The sequence below is a fragment of the Mastigoproctus giganteus genome, chromosome 3 (assembly GCF_048544385.1).
Source record: "Mastigoproctus giganteus isolate SK-2022 chromosome 3, ASM4854438v1, whole genome shotgun sequence".
Taxonomy (NCBI): Eukaryota; Metazoa; Arthropoda; class Arachnida; order Uropygi; family Thelyphonidae; genus Mastigoproctus; species Mastigoproctus giganteus.
Genome location: NC_143577.1, coordinates 178,065,451 through 178,086,548, shown reverse-complemented (window position 1 = coordinate 178,086,548; position 21,098 = coordinate 178,065,451). Strand labels below are relative to the sequence as shown.

The 21,098-nt window shown below is 38.8% G+C and overlaps 1 protein-coding gene across 1 annotated transcript in view; it reads right to left on the bottom strand.

Moving 5' to 3' along the window:
• LOC150088439 (calmodulin-lysine N-methyltransferase) overlaps positions 1 to 21,098 on the bottom strand; it is a 410,297-nt gene that overhangs the window by 303,495 nt on the left and 85,704 nt on the right. The window contains exon 4 of the mRNA XM_090370776.1: positions 7,890 to 7,950. Coding sequence (XP_090226902.1) covers positions 7,890 to 7,950 — 61 coding nt within the window. The remainder of the gene's footprint in view (positions 1 to 7,889; positions 7,951 to 21,098) is intronic.

The following is a 21,098-nucleotide window of genomic DNA, read 5'->3' as shown; positions in this document are numbered from 1 at the left end:
CAAACATTATAGGGATATTGGAAACATGGTGCCACTCAGAAATAATGGATGCAGATTTTCAATATGGCGAGTACAACGTATATAGAAGGGACAATGTGAACCATGTGATTATCTTTGTGGCTGTGGAGGTTTTTCCTCAACTCCGCAATCCACTTCTTATGCTGCTTCTTCACTTAGCAAAGCCATTCATATGTGTTTTGTGCAGATACTAAGAGTTAGTGGGGCAGGGAGTATACAGAAAGGTCAAACAGGACAGTGGACATATTCTCAGTTAAGTAGCACAGAATCTAAGGCAGTGCAGTCGGTTCATGTGCATGGCCACCACAAGACTGAACCAGTTTGGTGTGAATCAAGCACTGGGAAAACAAAAATGAAAGGTGTGTGTTATGTGCCAAGTGACTGTGATGAGTATAATGAACAACTATATAGAAAAACAGAGTGGGCCAGCACATCAGAATTTCTTATAAGGGATTTTAATTTTTCAAATATAGACTAAAACTTTCAGTTAGGTCACTCACACAGTACCAATAATTTTCTGGATTTACTGGATGACTGTTTTCTATGGCAGTATGTTAGAGATGCAACAAGAGAAAGCAATACTCTGGATCTCCTTATCAGAAGTGATTCATAATGAATTAGTGAGTCATTATGAATCACTATGAATATCCACATAAAGGAGCCACTAGGTGACAAATAGCATAATAAATGCTTGCAGGATAAACTTAAAAATATAACTACTGTTATAATAACAAAATATTGCTTCTACTGAATTCAAATGGTTTATTAAAATAAGCAATGATACAAAATAAGAAATTTAAATAAATGAAAATATGTACAAGAATTTAAAATGATTGGCTAAGTACAATAAAATAAAATGAGATTATATACAATTAAAATAAAAATAAAACAACTAAATAAAAGTGCCAAAACAAAACATACATACACTAAATATAAAACAAAAAAGCAGCGAGCCTCCTCTTCAACTTGATAAAGATGAATGACAGCGACAATTTTTGAAGATAAACACGTGTTACAATTGGAAGTTAATTCAGAACCACAACCTGATTACAGTGCTAAAGGGGAAATTTAAATTGTAAATGAAAGTTTTATAAAGGAATTGGTGTACTTTGTTTATTTTCTTTGAAACAACATGAGACCTTAAGGTATTTGACTTCGTGTATTTGATTTCAGTTAAGGCATTTAGCCTTAACTGAAATCAAATACATGAGGTTAACAAAATCTTTTGGTGTGATGTAATCTATTTAATAATATTAAAAGTAGCAGAAAATGAAAAGTAGCATCCTTGGATTCAGGAGAGCCATGCAGACTAGAGATGTGCTAATGCTCTCCTATCTCTCCTATAAGAAGAATCAAGAACCTGTAAACTTGGTTGACTCCACTATTTTCAAAGAAATAATGGAATCAGTGGTTAAAAAAGGAATCAGTGGTTAAAAAAGTAATGGAAGATCTTGACAGGAATGTGGCAATAGCTACATGGAGTTAAAGAGATATCTGGTCTTAACAGATTGGTTAGACAAGATATCTCCTTAACTCCATGTAGCTTTTGCTACTATGCTGTGATCACAAAGAAACTGAATGCAAAAAATTTTGATTGAAATAGAATAATTTTATAACTTTTCAGTTTTCAGATTCAGTAAAGTTTGTTTGTTATTTAGTTTTTAGGAGCATTAGCAACTAAGGCCATATTGCTCCGGGAAATGCGGTGGTCATTCCCTGACATTTCCGCATCCTCCGTATTTGGTGGTGACAGGCTCGAACCCCGGTCTAATCAAGAAGCGTGTGCTATGCACTGCTGCTCCTTCCCACCTGGCTACAGAGGCGCCCGATTCAGTAAAGATTTTGATACTTTTTCACATGAATGACTGCTATGCAAATTGGAGCAGTGTGGAAATAGGGAGTAAAGTTACTGCTATGGATAAAGGAATGGCTAAGTGGCTATAATGGCATATGCTATTCATAGGCTAATTTTATTAGTGACGTCCTTCAGGGTTCAGCGTTGGGGGCCTCACTATTTACAACATTTATTAACAATACTGATGAAAAAAAACATATCAAGTTTAATGTTGAAGTTTGCTAATGATACAAAGTTGGCAGGGTGGTTAACAACAAGAATTAGGGTATGCAACTGCAACAAGACCTAGAGAAATTAAGCAGATAGGCTCAGAGGTAGCAATTGAGGTTTAACTTTGTTAAATTCAAAGTACTGTATTTGAATCAGTGTAGTATCTTACATTTAGATGCAGTAATCCCAGAATAACATACCAATTTGGAGGGTTTGTTCTCCACAACACCCAATGTGAGGAGAACAAAAAAAGACCTGGGGTAAAAGTACATTCTAACATTAAGTTCTCTGCAGGCAGGCTGCTAGGACAGCTCATCAGGTTCTATCAATGATATACAACAATTTTGCAGGAACAAGGAGGGGATTATCCTCTCCTTTCTTTTCTTCTTCTTTGGTCCTTAGCTGGCAGCTGGGGGAGGCGGTTGGCCACACAACCAGTATGCTGCTGTAGGTGCCGCAGGGTTTCGGACTTGCTCTGTGATGTTCTTCCATACCTTACGATCCATGGCTTCAGTCCTGGCCTGGTTAAGGTCGAGATGTCGGCTCAAGTCATCTTCCACTTGCTTGGCCCACGTTTTCCTAGGTGCGGTCCATTGGATGCTCCATTGGGTGGGTCGTTGTCTCCAAAGGAGTGTGGATGGTATTCTGTTCGTGCTCATTCTACATACGTGGCCAAACCATCTGAGCCTTCGCTTCTGGATTTGGTCGGCAATGGTTGGTTGCTGTTGGCATCTGGCGCGGATGGTATCATTAGTGATGCGGTCGCGAAGAGAGATGCCCAAGATCTGCCGCAGGCATCGCATTTGGAATACCTCAAGTTTGTTCAAATCTAACTTGAGACAAGTCCATGTTTCCGATCCGTAAAGAAGAATGGGCAGGATCAAAGTCCGGAAGAGTCAGATTTTAGTCTTTGTGGAAATGTTGGTCCTCTTCCACAGACACCATTTGAGCGAGGCGAACGCAGTGGCCGCCTGTCCACAATTTTGCTGTGGATTTCCATGGTGGATGCAACTTTCTTCTCCTGGACCAGCGACCCAAGGTATTTAAAGTCCTGCACTTGCTCGATCTGGACGCCTTCGAGATAGATGGTGGCTTGCGACCCATCTGTTGTCAGGACCTTTGTCTTACCAGCATTGATCTTCAAACCGTATGGCCGGGCAATGCGGGCAATGTCGTAGAGGATGTCCGTGGCTTCAGCGTCGTTACCGGCAAGGATAGCACTATCATCAGCAAACATCAGGTCAGTCACATAGTGATCCTTGTCATATTGTATGCCCTGTCTGTTTCTGAATTCTTGCCTCATAATGGCGTCGACCACAATGTTGAAAAGCAACGGGGAGGCTACATCCCCTTGGCAGACTCCAGTTTGGATGGTAAATTCCTCAGATAAATCGTTCTGGATGCGCACCTGGCTGGTTAAACCATTGTATGCAGTTTGGAGGAGTGTGATGACTTTTCGAGGTACATGTTCAACCTCTAGTAGTTTCCATAAGGCAGGCCGGTGGACACAGTCGAAAGCAGACTTAAAGTCAATGAAAACAATGACGGTTCGCTATTCATAATGAAAGAAACACTTGAGTACTGAAAGAAAGTGATTCTTGCACTGCTTCTATTGGAGCAGCAACCTGGAAAACAAGGTGCGGGGGATTTCAGAAACTGCTGGTAGTCATCGCATAACAAGTAAATATATGGGTTGTGTTGGGGTAGCTAAGAATAAGAACAGGTCCATGTATGATTGTGTGTACACCAATGCTAGGAGTTTAGTACATAAATTTGGTGAATTTGAGGTGTTGGTTAAAACATCAAAGGCAGACATTGTTGGGATATCAGACATGTGGTGTAACAGAGATATAAGGAATGCAGAATTGGAATTTGGGGGGGGGGGTACAATGTGTACAGAAAGGACACACAGGATAGGAAGGGAGGAGGTGTTATGCTATTAGTTAAGAAACAAAATCTAAGGGTGCAGCCAGCTGACATGGTGGACAATGCAGTGTTGAGTCAGTTTGGTGTGGCATAAGCACTGCGAAAGAAAAATTGAGAATAGGATTTATTTCCCAGATATTGACTGGAGCTTGTGGGTCGGTCGCTTGCACACTAGCAAGGCTTTTGAGGTTTATTGGATGATTGTTTTCTAAAGCAGCATGTTCGAGAGGCAACTAGAGGGAGTAATACTCTTGATCTGATTATCAGTAGTGATTCATGCATTAAGAATCTGCAGATAAAGGAACCACTAGGTGGCAGTGATCACAGTGTGCTGATGTGGGATTTACTCAAAGAGGTAACTATAATCGGGGGTAAAGGGAAAAGAGTTTTTAATTTCGTAAAGGTGACTACGGTGGTCTGAGACAGTTTTTAAATTCTATACAGCGTGCAAGTGATCAACCCACAAGTTCCAGCCAACTGATGATGTTACCAAGAGCAAATTCTAAATGGGATACATTCAAAAAATTAATCTTGGAAGCTACTAAGCTTTTCATACCAACTAAGAAATATTGTTCAAGGTTTAGGCCTAAATGGATGTCAGATGAATTCATGAGGCATGTGGCAAAGAAGAAAAATGCATGGGATACATATAAATTAACAGGTGACACAGAAGCCTATGCTAGATATAAGCTGGGCTGTAATCAAGTCACAAAGGCGGTTAGGCAGGTAAAGACAGATTACAAGAAATCTTTTGCAAAGGATGCAAAGAAATATAGCAAAGACTTCTTTATTTATGTAAGCTCTAGAGGGAAGGAAATGAATCAGATTGGTCCACTTGATATCGATGGTTCAACTGTTGATGATAGCTAACAAAATGAATGAGTATTTTGCATCTCCATTTACACATGAGGAGTTATTCGGGGAGGGGAATGTCAGCAGTGTATTAAACTCTGGCAGTGGGATAAATAATTTTGTAATAACTGAGAGCAAAGTGGAGCAGAAATTGTTGAAGATAAACATAAGGCACCTGGGTTGGATGGGATCTATCCAGTTATATTAAGGAGGCAGCAAAGGAAGTAATCAAACCCTTAGCCATAATTATGAGAGCTTCCTTGGACTCAGGGGAGGTAGCCGTGGACTGGAGATGTGCAAAAAAAAAAAAGAAGGTAAAGTGCAGCCATTATCAACCCACTACAGAATGGAAGCCTCCTCAACAATTCATGCTAAGGGAAATGGACCATAATCTGCCATGCTGGTCCAGTGCGGGTTGGCAGATCGACCGTATTCAACAGTCACGAGGCTTGAACCCTGGTCTACTGAAAGAGCATGTGCTACTGCACTCCCGCTCTGTGACACAATTCGCAAAGGATCAAAGGGTGACATGAGTAATTACAGATCTGTTAGTTTAACTTTGTTCCAGGGAAATTAATGGAGGCACTGGTTAATTAATAGTTCAGACACAGCATGGGTTTGTTAAGGGGAAGTCTTGTGTAGCCAATTTGACTGAATACTATGATATTGTCACAAAGGAACTGGAGGCAAAAAATAATTTTGATATCACATACTTGGAAAGCTTTTGATACTGTTGCACATGGAAGACTGCTGTACAAATTGGAGCAGTATGGCATTAAGGCCAAATTGCTGCTATGGATAAAGGGATGGTTGAGTGGGAGAAGACAGAGAGTGGTAATCAATGGACACTGCTCTTCATGACCTAATGTTATTAGTGGTGTCCCCCAGAGGTCTGTGTTGGGCCCATTGTTGTTTTCTGTATTTATAAATGATATTGATAATGGTATATCAATATCATTTATAAATGATAAAAACTACTGACACTATGCTGCTGCAACAGGATCTGGAAAAGTTGAGCAGATGGGCTGAGAGGTGGCAAATGAAGTTTAACATTGACAAATGTAAAGTACTACATATGGGAAACAGCAACCCCAGAGCAACGTATCAACTCTGTGGTACTACACTGACAGTGGTAGAGAATGAAAGGGACCTGGGGGTGGTTGTGCAGGCAGATATGAAGTTCTCTGAGCAGTGCAGACGGCTGCAAGAGTAGCTCATGGTGTATTGTCAATGATATATAGGAATTTTTCTAGCAGGGATAAGGAGGTGATTATTCCCTTGTATAAGGCAATGGTCAGGCCACACCTAGAGTACTGTATACAGGCCTGGAGGCCTCATTTCAAGAAGGATGCAGAGCTGCTGGAACGAGTACAGAAGAAGGGCAACAAGATTAGTGAATGGAACAAAGGGGTGCTCTTACAAAGAAAGGCTTAAGTTTTGCGAATTACAGTGTCTGGAGACTAGGCACCAGCGAGGTGATCTGATAGAGGTGTACAAAGCCTTGAATGGTTTGAGCATGCTCAATGCTGGTGAGAATCTTCCTCTTGCTCAGAATAATCCCCTGAGAGGGCATAAATTCAAATTGAGGAAAGACAGATGTAGGATAGATGTGCGGAAATTTGCCTTTAGCCAGCGGGTGGTTGGTAGGTGGAACAGACTTCCATCCCTTGTCGTGGAAGTAGATAGCCTAAATAAGTTTAAGGCTCAGCTGGACAGGTATTTCGAACGAACAGAGGGGTGAAGTGGAAGTGGTTATTTTTTATTTAATTATTTTACTTTATTTTTTTTTTTTGGCTGATGCTGCATAAGCTTGCTTTCTTGCATCAAATGCCTCTACTAATGCTAAATGTAAATTACTGCATATGGACAGAAGTTTGTTTATGTTTGTTTGTTATTTGGTTTTTAGGAGCATTAGCAACTAAGGCCATATTGCTCCGGGATATGCGGTGGTCATTCCTTGACCTTTCCGCAACTTCCGTATTTGGTGGTGATGGGCTCGAACCCCGGTCTAATCAAGAAGCGTGTGCTATGCACTGCTGCTCCTTCCCACCTGGCTACGGAGACGCCTATGGACAGAAGTAACCGAAGATTAATGCATCAACTGTGTGGTATTACACTCAGTAGACAATGAAAAGAACCTTGGGGTAATTGTGTAATCAGATATGAAGTTTTCTGAGCAGTGCAGATGGTCTGCAAGAGTAGCTCATGTATCTTGTCAATGATATGCAGGAATTTTTCTAACAGGGATAAGGAGATGATTATACCTCCTTTGGTACTGTATACAAGTCTGGCGGCCTCATTTTAAGAAGGATGTAGAGCTGCTGGAAGAATAGAGAGAAGGGCAACAAGATTAGTGAATGGATCAAAGGGTTTCTCTTACAAAGATAGGCTTAAGTTTTGCAAATTACCATGTCTGGAGATTAGCACCTGCAAGGTGATCTGATTGAGGTGTATTAAGCTTTGAATGGTTTGAGCAAGCTCAATGCTGGTGGGATTCTTCCCCTTGCCTAGATTAATCACCTGAGGGGACATAAATTAAAATTGAGCAAAGAAAGTAGTTGAACAGATGTGCAGAAATTTGCCTTTTGCCAGTGGGTGGTTGATTTCTGGAACAAACTTCCATCTATCATTGTAAAAGTTGACAGCTTAAATAATAAATTCAGGGCAGAACCAGACAAACGTTTGAAGCGAATGATGGGTGAAATGGGAAGGGGTTTTTTTTTTTTTTTTTGGCTGATGCTGTATAAGCTTGCTTTCTTGCACCATATGCCCCTACTAATGCTAAGTCTGGAAGCCTCATTTTAAGAAGGATGAGGATCTGGTGGAATGAGTGCAAAGAAGAACAAGGTTAGTTAGGGGGGGCACAAGCTTGCTTAGCTACCTCAATTGCATTGCTAATGGTCAACTTGTACAAATCAGTTAATGCAGTGGGGAGAACAGAACAGCTTCTGGACGAATTCTTATTACTGTAAAGGAAAGCAAGGTATTGATGACACAAAATAATATACAAATAAGATCTCTCTTTTACCCAAATATTTCCTTATTCTTCATGCAGTAATATGCTAAAACTTCTTCAGAAGGCCATATACCTAGAACAGAGATATACAATTAAAAAAAAATAAATAAAATACAATTTTTTAAATTGTATTAAAAATAAATAGGACACCTTAAAATAATTTTTAAATTAAAACGAATGAACCATATATTAAAACAAAGAATTCAATATACTGAGACAAGTACACTGTCAGTATACTGTTGAATATATTAAATATACTGAGGCAGAGGCCTCAATACACTTAAAGTAAAATTTAAAAAAAATTAGTAAGCAAACTTCAAGAAATTATAATAAATTGCTTCTACTTAAAATTTAAAACAATATTTTTAAAAACATTTTTGGTATTGAAATTTAAGGTTGGGACTCTAGCCATTCTTAAAAGTTATTCTGCATGATGGCCTGACGAGTTAAACGCTGAAATAATTTCATATAACAATTTATTATGAACAGCCTCCTCACACACACACATACAATTACACAATTTAGAAATGTCAGATTTAGGTATTCTGGGAGCCTGGACCAATAGTAATTGTTCTTTTGGGGTCTCCAATGATCATGTGGAAATTGAAAGCAATTCAGCCTTGCTTTATCAGTGCCACACTGTTTTTTTTTTTTTTTTGGTGCATCAGTAGTTTCAGCCATTATGTGCTGATTTTTAGTAACCTTTAAACAGGTTAACCATGTATAACTGTAAATATTAAATATATTATATATACAATAAATAATTACAGATATTATAAAAGTAATTAATAAAATTGAAATCAGTGTTTCTATACAATAAACAAAAAAAGTGCTAATTTAAATGAAGGTACATAAATTAAAAGCATGCAGAAATTTAAAAATTTCAGATAAAGTCTGACAAAGTATAAATAACTCAGCCAGAATGCTAAAAGCAATAAAATTTGCAAAGATGCATTAAGGAAATGAGGACAACAGACCAAAATGTGAAAAATGGTTAGGATAGTATTTTGGTACTCATACAGGAGGTTAATATTAAGCCCTCAACAGAAAAAAATGTACGGTGACTTCTTAATTTACATGTTGTTGTTGTTGTTGTTAAATTTGTTGGTGCATCAGCAACTTAGGCTATAATGCACTGATTACTGTCTAATATCTTCTTCGTTTGTCTTACGCTTGATATGACTCATATACTGTGATATTTATTTATCAATTTTAGAAAGAGAAAAATGTCATCCATATCCTCATGATTGCCTAGAACACACTGTAATGATAACTGGCTGGAGTTATGAAAATGAGAGAAGAAAGCAGTTTTCCGTTCTTTCAGATATAGCAGGCATTCCAGGATGATATGTTTTACTGTTAATGAGCATAAGCAGTTACTGCATTGTGGAGGATCATCGTTTGTTAGTAGGTAGCTATGAGTGAGGAATGTATGGCCAATGCGTAATCTAGCCAGGATGGTTTCTTCCTTTCTGTTTCGACTCAGACTGGATTGCCATTGCTTGGGTTCTCTCTTGATTTCAAGAAGTTTATTTGCTTGATCTTGCCACATGCATGTCCACTCTTATTTATACATCTGTTTGATAATGGATTTATGGTCAATATAAGGAGTCCTGAAATTAGATGGTATCACATTTGTAGCACATTTAGCAGCTAAATCTGCCTGCTCGTTTCCTGGTATTCCGTGTCCAGGGATCCAACAAAATATTACTAGCTGTCCATGTCTGTGAAGTTCTAGTAGCTGTGCCCAAATTTTTTGTACCAGCGGATGACTAGGGAAGAATTTACACTGTAGAGAATTAACAGCACTTAACGAGTCTGTATATATGATGGATTTGGTATACGAGTCTTCTTTGATATTCTCTAGGGCTAGAACAATACCGTATAATTCTGAGGTATAAGTACTGCATTCAGACGGAAGCTGTCTGGAGATGGTGATATTTGGTAATACTACAGCGGTATATTTTGAGAGTGACATGAGATGGCAAGATCATCAGCATATAGGTAGGCGTCAACTGTATTAGGTATACACTTGGAATCAATCCTAATGGCAAAGAGTGTGGCACTCAACACTGAACCTTGGGGAACTCCCTCTTCTTGTACATACGCTCGAGACAATGATGAATGGAATCGGATCTGAAATGATCTATTGCCTAGAAAGTTTTTAATGAATATCGGCAGATGACCCCGAAGTCCACATTTATGTAAGTCCTGAAGAATCCCATATCGCCAAGTTGTATCGAAGGCTTTCTCTATGTCAACGCATATCATGACTAGGTGCTCATTTCTGAACAAAGCGTTCTGGATATTTGTTTCTGCTTTAATAATGAGATCAAGTGTAGATCTTCTTCTCCGGAAGCCATGCTGGTTTGGACTTAGAATGTTTTCCGTTTCTAGAAACCATGTCAATCTAGCGTTAACTATTTTTTACAATGTTTTTCCCAGACAACTGGTTAGAGAAATAGGGCGGTAGTTTCTGGGATCTGTGTGGTCTTTTCCTGGTTTCAAGAAAGCTAGCACATAAGAATGGCACCAGCTAGCAGGGTAATACTCCTCTATAACAGAAACAGAAAAATTCTGTTATACAGTTGTAATAGGGCAGTTAACGAATCCCCCACTTAAATGACAGATCATGGTGTAAAAAATTCCATCGGGGCCTGGAGCACTATTCTTTAATCGGGAAAATGCACTGCGCAATTCAATCATGGTCAGAGGTTGGTTATACGAATATGGGACGGCAGTATTAAATTTTGCTTTGTATTTTTCTGTCTGGGATTTTACCAATTTAAATGCTGATTCATATGTGGCAACAGCTGAAAGTGTTTCAAATGAAGTACCTAAGACACTGGCAATCTCTAGAGGTTCAGAAATTTCCTTCCCTCTTACAAGCAGAATAGGAGAAGTTGTTTGCAAGTATTTGCCCTTAATTCATTTGATTTTTTTCCATATTGTAGAAGTATCTGTGAATCTGTTTATGGTGGAAGTGTAACGTGCCCGTGCTTCTTTTTTACTCTCTCGTCTTATATGACGAGCTTTAGCTCTGGCTCTCTTAAACTGTAGGAGGCTGGCTGTGGTTGGATATTTTCGAAACAGATTCCAGTACTTATTCCTTTCTTTTTTAGCATTGTTGCATGCTTCATTCCACCATATTTTTGGATGAAGCTGGATTTTGGATGAAGATTTTGGAATAGCAGACTCTGATACTTTCGTTATTTTTTGTGTAGTATACCTGACTGCAGAATCAATTGTGAGGGTTGTAATGACGGAAGTATCTATTCGAGCTATTTCCTGGTATTTTGTCCAGTTAGCTTTTTCAAATTTCCAGGTTTTCCTAATGTCTCTCTGGGGAGGAGAACTTGAGCTGAAAGTACAGATGATAGGAAAGTGATCGCTACCACAAGGGTTATCAGTAACAGTCCAGTCTATGATAGGAAATATTGCTGGGGAGCATATTGAAAGATCAATAGCTGAACTTTAACCAGATGGAGAATGTAAGTATGTGTGATCACCAGTGTTTAGAATAGTTAGATTATGTTTATCTAAAAATTTTTCTATTATCTGTCCTCTAGAGTCAAGATGTTGGGAACCCCATAGGGGGTGATGGCCATTCCAGTCACCCATAATACAAAAGGGAACAGGTATTTTCTTTACTATATCATCTAAATCATTTAAATGGTGACATGAACTGCAATCGCCTCTAAAGATGTTTGCATGGGGATAGGTCTACAGAGAACTACAGAGTTCACTATGACTGCTACTTCTCCATGAGCTGATTTAGAGGAACTTCTATCTTTTCTATATATAGTAAAAAAAAAAAAAAAAAAAAGTAAAGTGCAGCCATTATCAACCCACTGCAGGATGGAAGCCTCCTCAACAATTCATGCTGAGGGAAATGGACCATAATCTGCCACGCTGGTCCAGTGCGGGTTGGCAGATCGAATATATAGTATAATGCTATATATAGTATAATGCTTAATTGTCATAGATACTGTATTTGTGAGATTGGTTTATATAGTATATCGAATATATAGTATAATGCTATATATAGTATAATGCTTAATTGTCATAGATACTGTATTTGTGAGATTGGTTTCTCGACATACTGCAACAGGCTTATATTTACTTAATAGATCGTAAAAGTCATCTACGTTAGCACAGAGCGCACGGCAATTCCACGTACTCGTTGTTTAGTTTTAACTGGTGTCTGCTAACATCCGTGAAGTAGTCTGCTTACACCTGTCTATTTTTCCCTTTTCCTTCTTTGAGAAAACTGGTCTGCCCGTGTCAATGTCATCTTCTGGATGAATTTCAAGAATTGTATTGTCTTCGCCTGCTTTTTCATCAATGTCCATGGTATCAGATCTGAGTTTGTATTTATCACTTCTTTCAGAGCTCTTGATTTGTTCTTTCTGTTGCTGTTTGGGATTCTTATCTGGAGGTACTGTTACTGGTGTATTTACTTCTTGAGTTACATATTCGGAGGGAGAGTGTTCCTTTGATGAAGAAAGTACTGATTTAGCCCAACCAGATATAGAGATATTTGGACAGACTGAGCATTCAGTTTGAGTTGATACTGAGCGTAGTCGTTGAGTAATTGACGCATACGTAGATGATTTAACAGAAATTGTAAATTTTTTTTGCCTCTTGATATGACACCTTATGCTCTATTTTAGATTTCTGAATATTCTTCTCTCGTTTCCATTGATCGCAGTCCTTAGAGAAGGCAGAATGATTTCCGTGGCAATTAGGACAGTTTTGAGTTTCCTTGTTACAATCGGTATGTGTGTGTGTTCTTTAGAACCACAAGCAGCACAAGTGACTACTCTGCATACAGTTTGCGAATGACCAAATTTTTGGCACTTGAAGCACCATACCGGATTGGGAATGTATGGTCGAACATGACATCTGAGGTATCCAGCCTTTATAGTTGTGGGGAGAATTGGTGTTTTAAAAGTCAGTATAACTGTCCGAGTAGGGACAAGCTCTCCATCTCTTTTGATCAAAATTCTTTTGGCGTGGATTACATTTTGGTTGTTTAATTCACGGACAAGTTCATCTTCCTACATTTAGGAGATCCCAATCTGATATTACCCCTTCGGAGGAATTCAAGGTGGCATGTGGGGTAATCTTTGTGGGAATTCCACCAAAGGTAGAAATTTTCAGGAGTCTCTCTGCATGTCTATGTTCATTCATCTCCACTAATAAATCTCCAGATCTTAATCGACAAACCATTTTTGGAGGGCCAGCCACATTTTCGAGACATTTCTGAATCAAAAATGGAGATAACTTACTCAGTGGTTGGTCTGTGGAGGAATGCAATATTAAAAAGAGAGGAGCAGGATAATCTGTCCCTTCTTTTTTTTTGTCTCTTGGCATGGGATGGGTTTAAGTCGTGATCTAGGTCATGCTTATCTAGATCTGGATCAGTAGATCCGCAGCTCGACTGTTTTGTGTTTTCCATCACTGCTCCTTTTAGCCCTGGGAGAGTGGATTTCTTCTCCCAGACTTCCAGCCCCGTCACGTGGAGGCAGGAGCGGTGCCACCAGTGACCAAGTGATAAAGAGATTAGTTGTTAGTGTGTTAATAAGTTATTCCTATATACAAAAAGAAAGGTGTCTTGCCTTTCTGTCAAATGAGCTAACTTCTTTACTTCAGAAGTGCAAAATTAAATAACTTCAGAAAAATAACACTGTTCTATAATCAACCGCTCTTTTAAGTAAATCGCTTTCAAAATCGCTTCGAAATCGCTATAGTCACTCGCTTGGCACTCGGGGCCTTAATTTACATGAGGGGTTACATTCCAGTACATCTCACACAATTTAAATTCACACGTAATGTAAATAATCACCTTGTTGTTATTTGGTTTTTAGGAGCATTAGCAACTAAGGCCATATTGCCCCGGGGATATGCGGTGGTCATTCCCTGACCTTTCCGCATCCTCCGTATTTGGTGGTCACGGGCTCGAATCACAGTCTAATCAAGAAGCGTGTGCTACGCACTGCTGCTCCTGCCCACCTGGCTACGGAGGCACCGTAAATAATCACCAAAAAATGCAATAATAGGCCTATGAGAGTAACTCTCGCATCTAGCTAAGTAACCTCTACCGGTACAATACCATTCGTTTTCTTTGGTTGGAAGACTGGGCACTCTAAAGAAAATGATGAGCAACCAAAGAGATTCATTCATATTGATTTACTTATTTTTATTTATTTTTTTTTGTACAGTAAGAAAAAGTATGTTCACTATAACCAACATCCACTTACTGGAGAATTACCATCCCATTTGCCTTCTGAACTCACTGGCAAGAATTCTGAACACCATCATTCACAACTTATTAATGGAATATTTTCAGCACTTCATTTGCGACAGCCAACATGACTTTACCAGGGGTTGCTCAACTACCATATTAATCTCGCTATCTGGCAACAGGTTCTAGACACTGTCAATCTGAGTGGACAAGTTGATGTGATCTAGTAGTAGTGGCATGTGATGCAAGAAAGCAAATGTATGAGCTTATGCAGCATCAGCCAAAAAAAAAAAAAAAAAATCACACCATTCCCTCCAAATGCCTGTCCAGTTCCTCCTTAAATTTATTCAACCTATCAACTTCCACAACGACAGATGGAAGTTTGTTCCAGCAATTAACCACCCGCTGGCTAAAGGCAAATTTCTGCACATCTAATCTACATCTCTTTTCTTAATTTGAATTTATGCCCCCTTAGGTTCGTAATCTGAACAAGTGGAAGGATCCCATCAGAATTCAGCATGCTGAACCCATTCAAGGCCTTATACACCTCAATCAGATCACCGTGCAGGTGCCTAGTCTCCAGCCACTGCAATTTGCAGAACTTAAGCCTCTCTTGATAAGAGGATCCCTTCATTCCCCCTCACCAATTTTGTTGCCCTTCTCTGTACACGCTCAAGTAAATCTACATCCTTCCTAAAATGAGGCCTCCAGACCTGTACGCAGTACTCAAGGCGTGGCCTGACCATTGCCTTATACAGAGGGATAATCACCTCCTTTTCCCTGCTAGCAAAATTCCTATATATCATTGACAAAACCCCATGACCTGCCCTGGCAGCCTGTCTGCATTGCTCAGAAAACTTCATATCTGCCTGCACAATTACTCCCAGGTCTTTTTCATTTTCTACCACCTTAAGTGTAGTACCACACAGTTGGTACGTTTCTCTGGGGTTACTTCTAACCATTTGTCAAGGTTAAACTTCAGTTGCCACTTCTTAGCCCATCTGCCCAAATTATCTAGATCCTGTTGCAGTAGCACACTGCCATTACTGTCATGTATCATCTGCAAACTTCGACACTAAGCCTGATATACCTTCATCAATATCATTGATAAATATACAAAACAACAGTGGACCCAACACCGAACCCTGTGGGACTCCACTAATAACATTAGTCCAAGAAGAGCAGCACCCATTGATTACCACCCTCTGTCTTCTCCCACTTAACCATCCTTTTATCCATTGTAGCAACTTACCCTTAATACCATTCTGCTCCAATTTGTACAATAGTCTTCCATGCACCACAGTGTCAAAAGCTTTCCTGAAATCCAAGTATATGATATCAAAATAATTTTTTGCATCCAGTTCCTTTGTAACCACATCATAATATCCTATCAAATTTGTCAGACAAGACTTTCCCTTAACAAACCCATGCTGTGTCTGAATTATTGCTGCAGTCTTGTCTAGATGATCCTGCAATGCATCTTTAACCAGCGACTCCATTATTTTAACCAGAACAGAAGTTAAACTAACTCGTCTGTAATTACCCATGTCACCCTTCAATCCCCCTTTGTGAATTGGGGATACATTTGCACATCTCCAGTCCGTGGGAACCTCCCCTGAGTCCAAGGATGCTCTCATAATTATGGCTAAGGGTTTGCTTAGTTGCTTTGCCACCTCCTTTAATATAACTGGATAGATCCCATCCACCCCAGGTGGAGGGAATCTATCCAGTTTTTCTCTTCCACTTTGCTCTCAGTTATTACAAAATCATTAAGTATCCTGCTACAATTTGATAATCTTCTGCCATTTTCAAACCTTAATAATTCCTCACGTGTGAATGTAGATGCAAAATACTCATTCAGTTTGTTTGCTATCTGAGCAGGATCTACACAGACTTAAGGCTTTTGACAGTGTTTCTCACTATCACCTTGCTAAAAAACTAAGTCAGTATGGAATACTGGACCCTCTACTTTCATGGTTGATGTGTTATATGTTGTATCGAAAACATGGGTTATCATTGGACAGGAAATGTCAAGAGAATTTTTTCCATCAAAAGGAGTACCACAAGGCTCATCTGTTGTTATTTGGTTTTTAGGAGCATTAGAAACTAAGGCCATATTGCTCCGGGAGTATGCAGTGGTCATTCCCTGACCTTTCACATCTTCCGTATTTGGTGGTCACGGGCCCAAACCCGGGTCTAATCAAGAAGCATGTGCTACGCACTGCTGCTCCTGCCCACCTGGCTACGGAGGCACCAAGGATCATCTCTTGGGCCTCTTTTATTCACCATCTTTGTCAATGTTTTACCATTCTGTAGAGGGAGATGATATTAAGATTTTAATTTTTGCCGATGTGAAACTTGATTCATAGATAAACAGCCAAACAGATACGATATCCTACAAGCTGCTCTCAACTCTTTTGCTGATTAGGTTGCTTTATAAACGTTCTGGAGGTTAATCCTAAGAAATGCAGCTCAATTTCTTTGCAAGTTCAAGGAAAAACTAAGATTTTAGTTAAACATTACTACCACAAGAATATTCAATTACCTGAGTTTCTGAAGTTAAAGATCTGGGAGTTAATTTTACTGCTGGATGTGGGTTTGATAAACATATTGGAATATATTAAGCCAAATGAAAAAACAAATTGGCTTCATCAAACGGCAGACATACAGATTTAATGATCCTCAGTTCTCTCAACTCCAGCTCAAGATGAAAGATGTCCTCATGAATTCTGTGTGTGCGATGATTCCTCCTGCTATTGCCTTCTCTCTGCGATTCTCTTCAAGATACTGAACTAAGGATGTCACGTACACGGTATTTTTATTTCCCTGAATTGGACTTATCCCGTTGGAAATGAACTACTACTGTATTTTGTGTGTTATTCTGCTACTTATTTATATGTTAATGTACAATCTTTGTATCTATCCGTGTATTTTCTGCTCTGTTATACACTTTAACTGGGTGCATGCCTGTTGTGCATATTTTATGTTAATAAAGATAATACAGTACGGTACAACACACACACACGAGAGTGTGAGAGAGAGAGAAAAAGAATAGGGTGGCCTTGGGCAAATTGATGAGATGGATCATCATGGTCAGATTCCATTCCTTTGGATTCGGAAAGCTGGGGGTGTTACACTAACCAGGGAAGTGGAGGGTTCACTTGACTGCTCCCTTGGGTGCTTGCAAAAGTAATCCAGAGTTAGTTGCTTCACACATTGCCTCTTCTCATGCAACAACTCATAGTAGCAACCAAGCTCTAGCATAACTTTACGTTGCATTTTAGAGTTTCGTTCAAGATTAGGATCTTCATCAACAGATTCATCTATAAGATTTAATACTATCGATATTCCTTTCACAGTCAGGCTCCGTTCTTCTTTAACCTCTGGCCTTTCACTCACTGCTGCCTCCTCCTCTTGAATGCGATGCTCTGCTCCAGTGCAAGCAGATCTTCAGTTGACAATCCTTGATGATGATGCAAATCAATTAAGTCATTGACATCAGTTGCCTCCACTTCAGTGAACCCTATCTTTTTAGCGAGTTTCATGCATTTGTCTTTAGTTTGTGCATAATCTTCATCGGTATCAGAGCCATTAAAGCAGTTGCTAAGATCTGGACATAACTTATGCCACAAACTTTGAATACAGTATGTGGAACTTCACGCCATGCAGCATCAATGAATTTTAAAGCATCTTTCATCACTCATCTGTTCGTGGTTGGTCTCAATTAGATCAGCTGGAATGCACTTTAAATAAAGAGCCTTAAAAGATTTAATCACGTGTTGTTCCATAGGCTGGAGTATTGAGGTTGTATTTGCTAGGAAAAAAACCACCTTGATATTGGAACAGACATCAACAATACTGGATGGATGGCTTGTGGCATTATCAAGAATAAGATGTTGAACGGAGTTTCTTCTGCCTTGCAATACACTTCCAATTCTGATCGTAATTAAGATCCAAGATAATTTCCGAAAATAACACCAGACATCCACCTTTTGGAGTTTGAATACAATAAAATAAATAAATTTTCTGTTTATACTCCGGGACGACCAAACAGTCAGAGGAGTTCACAATCCTCGCTGTCTTCAACACCTGCCGCTCAAAAAAAAAAAAAAGACCAAATGTTTAGTTTGTTTTAGTGCGTCGCGTCGATTGTTGTGTTCCATTGCATTGCAAAAGGACAAATTTTGTTTCGTTAGTATTTATGTCAGGGATGTCAAAATTTTTTTATAGTATTTTTTTGTTTAGAAATCGCAAAAATGATGGGTAAACGCAAAAGAGTTGCATTTTCAGTTAAACAAAAACTTGAAATTATCCAAAAGTTTGAAAATGGTGCATCTGTTAATTCTAAGGTACTATTATAATGTTAGTGATCAAACCATACGCAACATCGTAAAAAATAAATGGAACCTTTATTTTTTACGATATTGCTATTAGACTTAAAATCGACATCGCAAAAAAATAAAGGGAAGCATCGTAATGGACACGAGAGTAGTGCATGGTAAGTTTTTTATCTATCGCATATTTTTTACGTAGGTTGCTGAACATGTTTTGATACAATAAGTCCCCAACTTATGCAACTACGGATTTACGTAAATTTTTTTTCACTGAAATTTTTTTTTTTTTTTGAAGGATTGTAAAATTTAAAACAAACAAAAATAATAAATAAATACAATAAGCAATCAATAGCGACGATCACGACAAGCACAAATTGCACAAGTGAGATACAGAGTAACAAGCAAAAAAATGGGAAAGAAGAGAAGATTCTTACAATTTATTTATGGTGTTTTTTTTTTTTATATGACTGAAGATTTCAGTGAAGGGGACACATTTCACCATAATAACGTAAAAACCCCACACAATTCCAGCTGTGGTATTATCACAAATGCAATAAGATCAAATTTACTACCCGTTTATAATTAGATGCACGAACAGAAAAACCCAGTAACCCGGAAGGTGCAAATTGTTTAATGGCAGTAACCTCCAGAAATGTGCTTTAGTAAAATGTGAGTTCGCGTGAGGTGATAATAGTGTGTTTCCCCCTTAACCCTGTGAAGTTCTTTTCAGAAAATTTCATTTTGACCGTTATCGTGGTGCCAACCAAGGGAATAAGTGACAGCGCTACTAGTAAATCTACCAACAAAAGGAAAGTCATTGATTTGGATCAGAAAATTAAACTAATAAGGATGTATGAAAATGGCCAAACATTAACAAGTATCACTTGGTTGGTTTTTTTTTTTTTTTTTTAGGAGCATTAGCAACTAAGGCCATATTGCTCCGAGGATATGCGGTGGTCATTTCTTGACCTTTCCGCATCCTCCGTATTTGGTGGGCACGGGCTCGAACCCCGGTCTAATCAAGAAGCATGTGCTACGCACTGCTGCTCCTGCCCACCTGGCTACGGAGGCGCCAACAAGTATCACACAGAATTCAGATTTGTCAATAATAATATAGTAGCAATATGTTATTAGTCATTCCCGAGTTATGTAAAACTCAACGAAGTAAGAAGTCCTGGAACGTATCTCTTATGTATGTCGGGGACTTTTGTATTTTTGGATTAACCGGGAAATCGATTATCCGGGATTTGTTTTTTACCATCTATCCCGGAAAATCGAGAGTCTACTGTACTACTTAAATGCACTGCAGTAAGTAAACTTATATAGGTACACACACCTATAAAAGTAGTGAATATATACGCAAAGAATAAAGTAAGTATACTTTTACAGATAGAGACACACACACACACGCACGCACACACACCTATAAAAGTAATAAATGTGATTTGAGGCTAGTTTTATCACATGCAACCCTGCTATGTATTATGCTATTATCTGATGGGATTTGGTTGAAAAACATGCTATGTAAGAAGACAGAGGATAAATAAATAAATGTTCTGTTTATACTCCGGCACGACAACCAAGTCAGTAGAGTTTACAATAAATCGTCAATACAAATATTTATCGTATTTAGTAGTCACAGGCTTGAACCCCAGTCCACTCAAGGAATGCGTGCTATGCACTCTCTCTCTCCTGACCACTGGACTACATCAGGATGATCCCACATGATTGTTATGTTGAGCCATTTACATAGACCAGTAAGAATACCATGCTCAATGTACTGCAAAAAGAACAGCAAATGGCTGCAAAAAGAATATGCAAATGGTTGCAGAACCCTTCTGCTAGGCAGAAGGGTTCTGTAGCCATTTGCCATTTTTTGAGGGAGATATTGGATGCTCAACACTCCAAAGCAGAAGGGGTTGCATAGGTGATTCAGCAACACTATCTATTGTAATATTCACATCACTTAGTAGCTAAGTAACCACATCAATTAATGAAATATGGTCAGATGGCAATATAACATTAAAGCAAAATTCCTGACAGATCATCCCACTTCATGTGGAATGACCTGGAGGGAATTTCACTTTCTCTTTATTAGTCTTAGCCATATAGTGCAAGGAAGGCATTTTTTTTAACAGTGCAGCAGAAGCCAGTGGCTTCTGCTGCACTAGTCAAAAAAATAAATAAAAAATATAATAAATAACTAAATAAAATTAAGACATAAAACAAATAATAAAAATTAATAATAAAAATATAAAACCTCAGTGTATATTTGATAGTATTGTGAACTGGCAAATGAGAGGGCTGCATGCATCCATCTATATTCTTGATGGAGTAAACAGCGGCTTCCAAATTATCGAAAATAGTCATCACAGAGAGCTGCATGTCAGTACCAACAGAGGGCCAAGCATTTCTGTTTCTTGGAATATTTTGTCTAGTTTTATATTCCAGCTATTCATTAGATCCTGTAATTGAAAACCTACAGGTCTACTTTCTTTGTATTTCCTTCTGTAATAATTGCTCAACTGATTATCAAAGGGGTATGGTCAGATAGGATGGGCTGGAAGGCTCTGAATGTTTTCTGCATAAATGAGTGGTAGCATTTCTCTTCTGAGGTGGAGTGGGGACTCATTTGCTTCT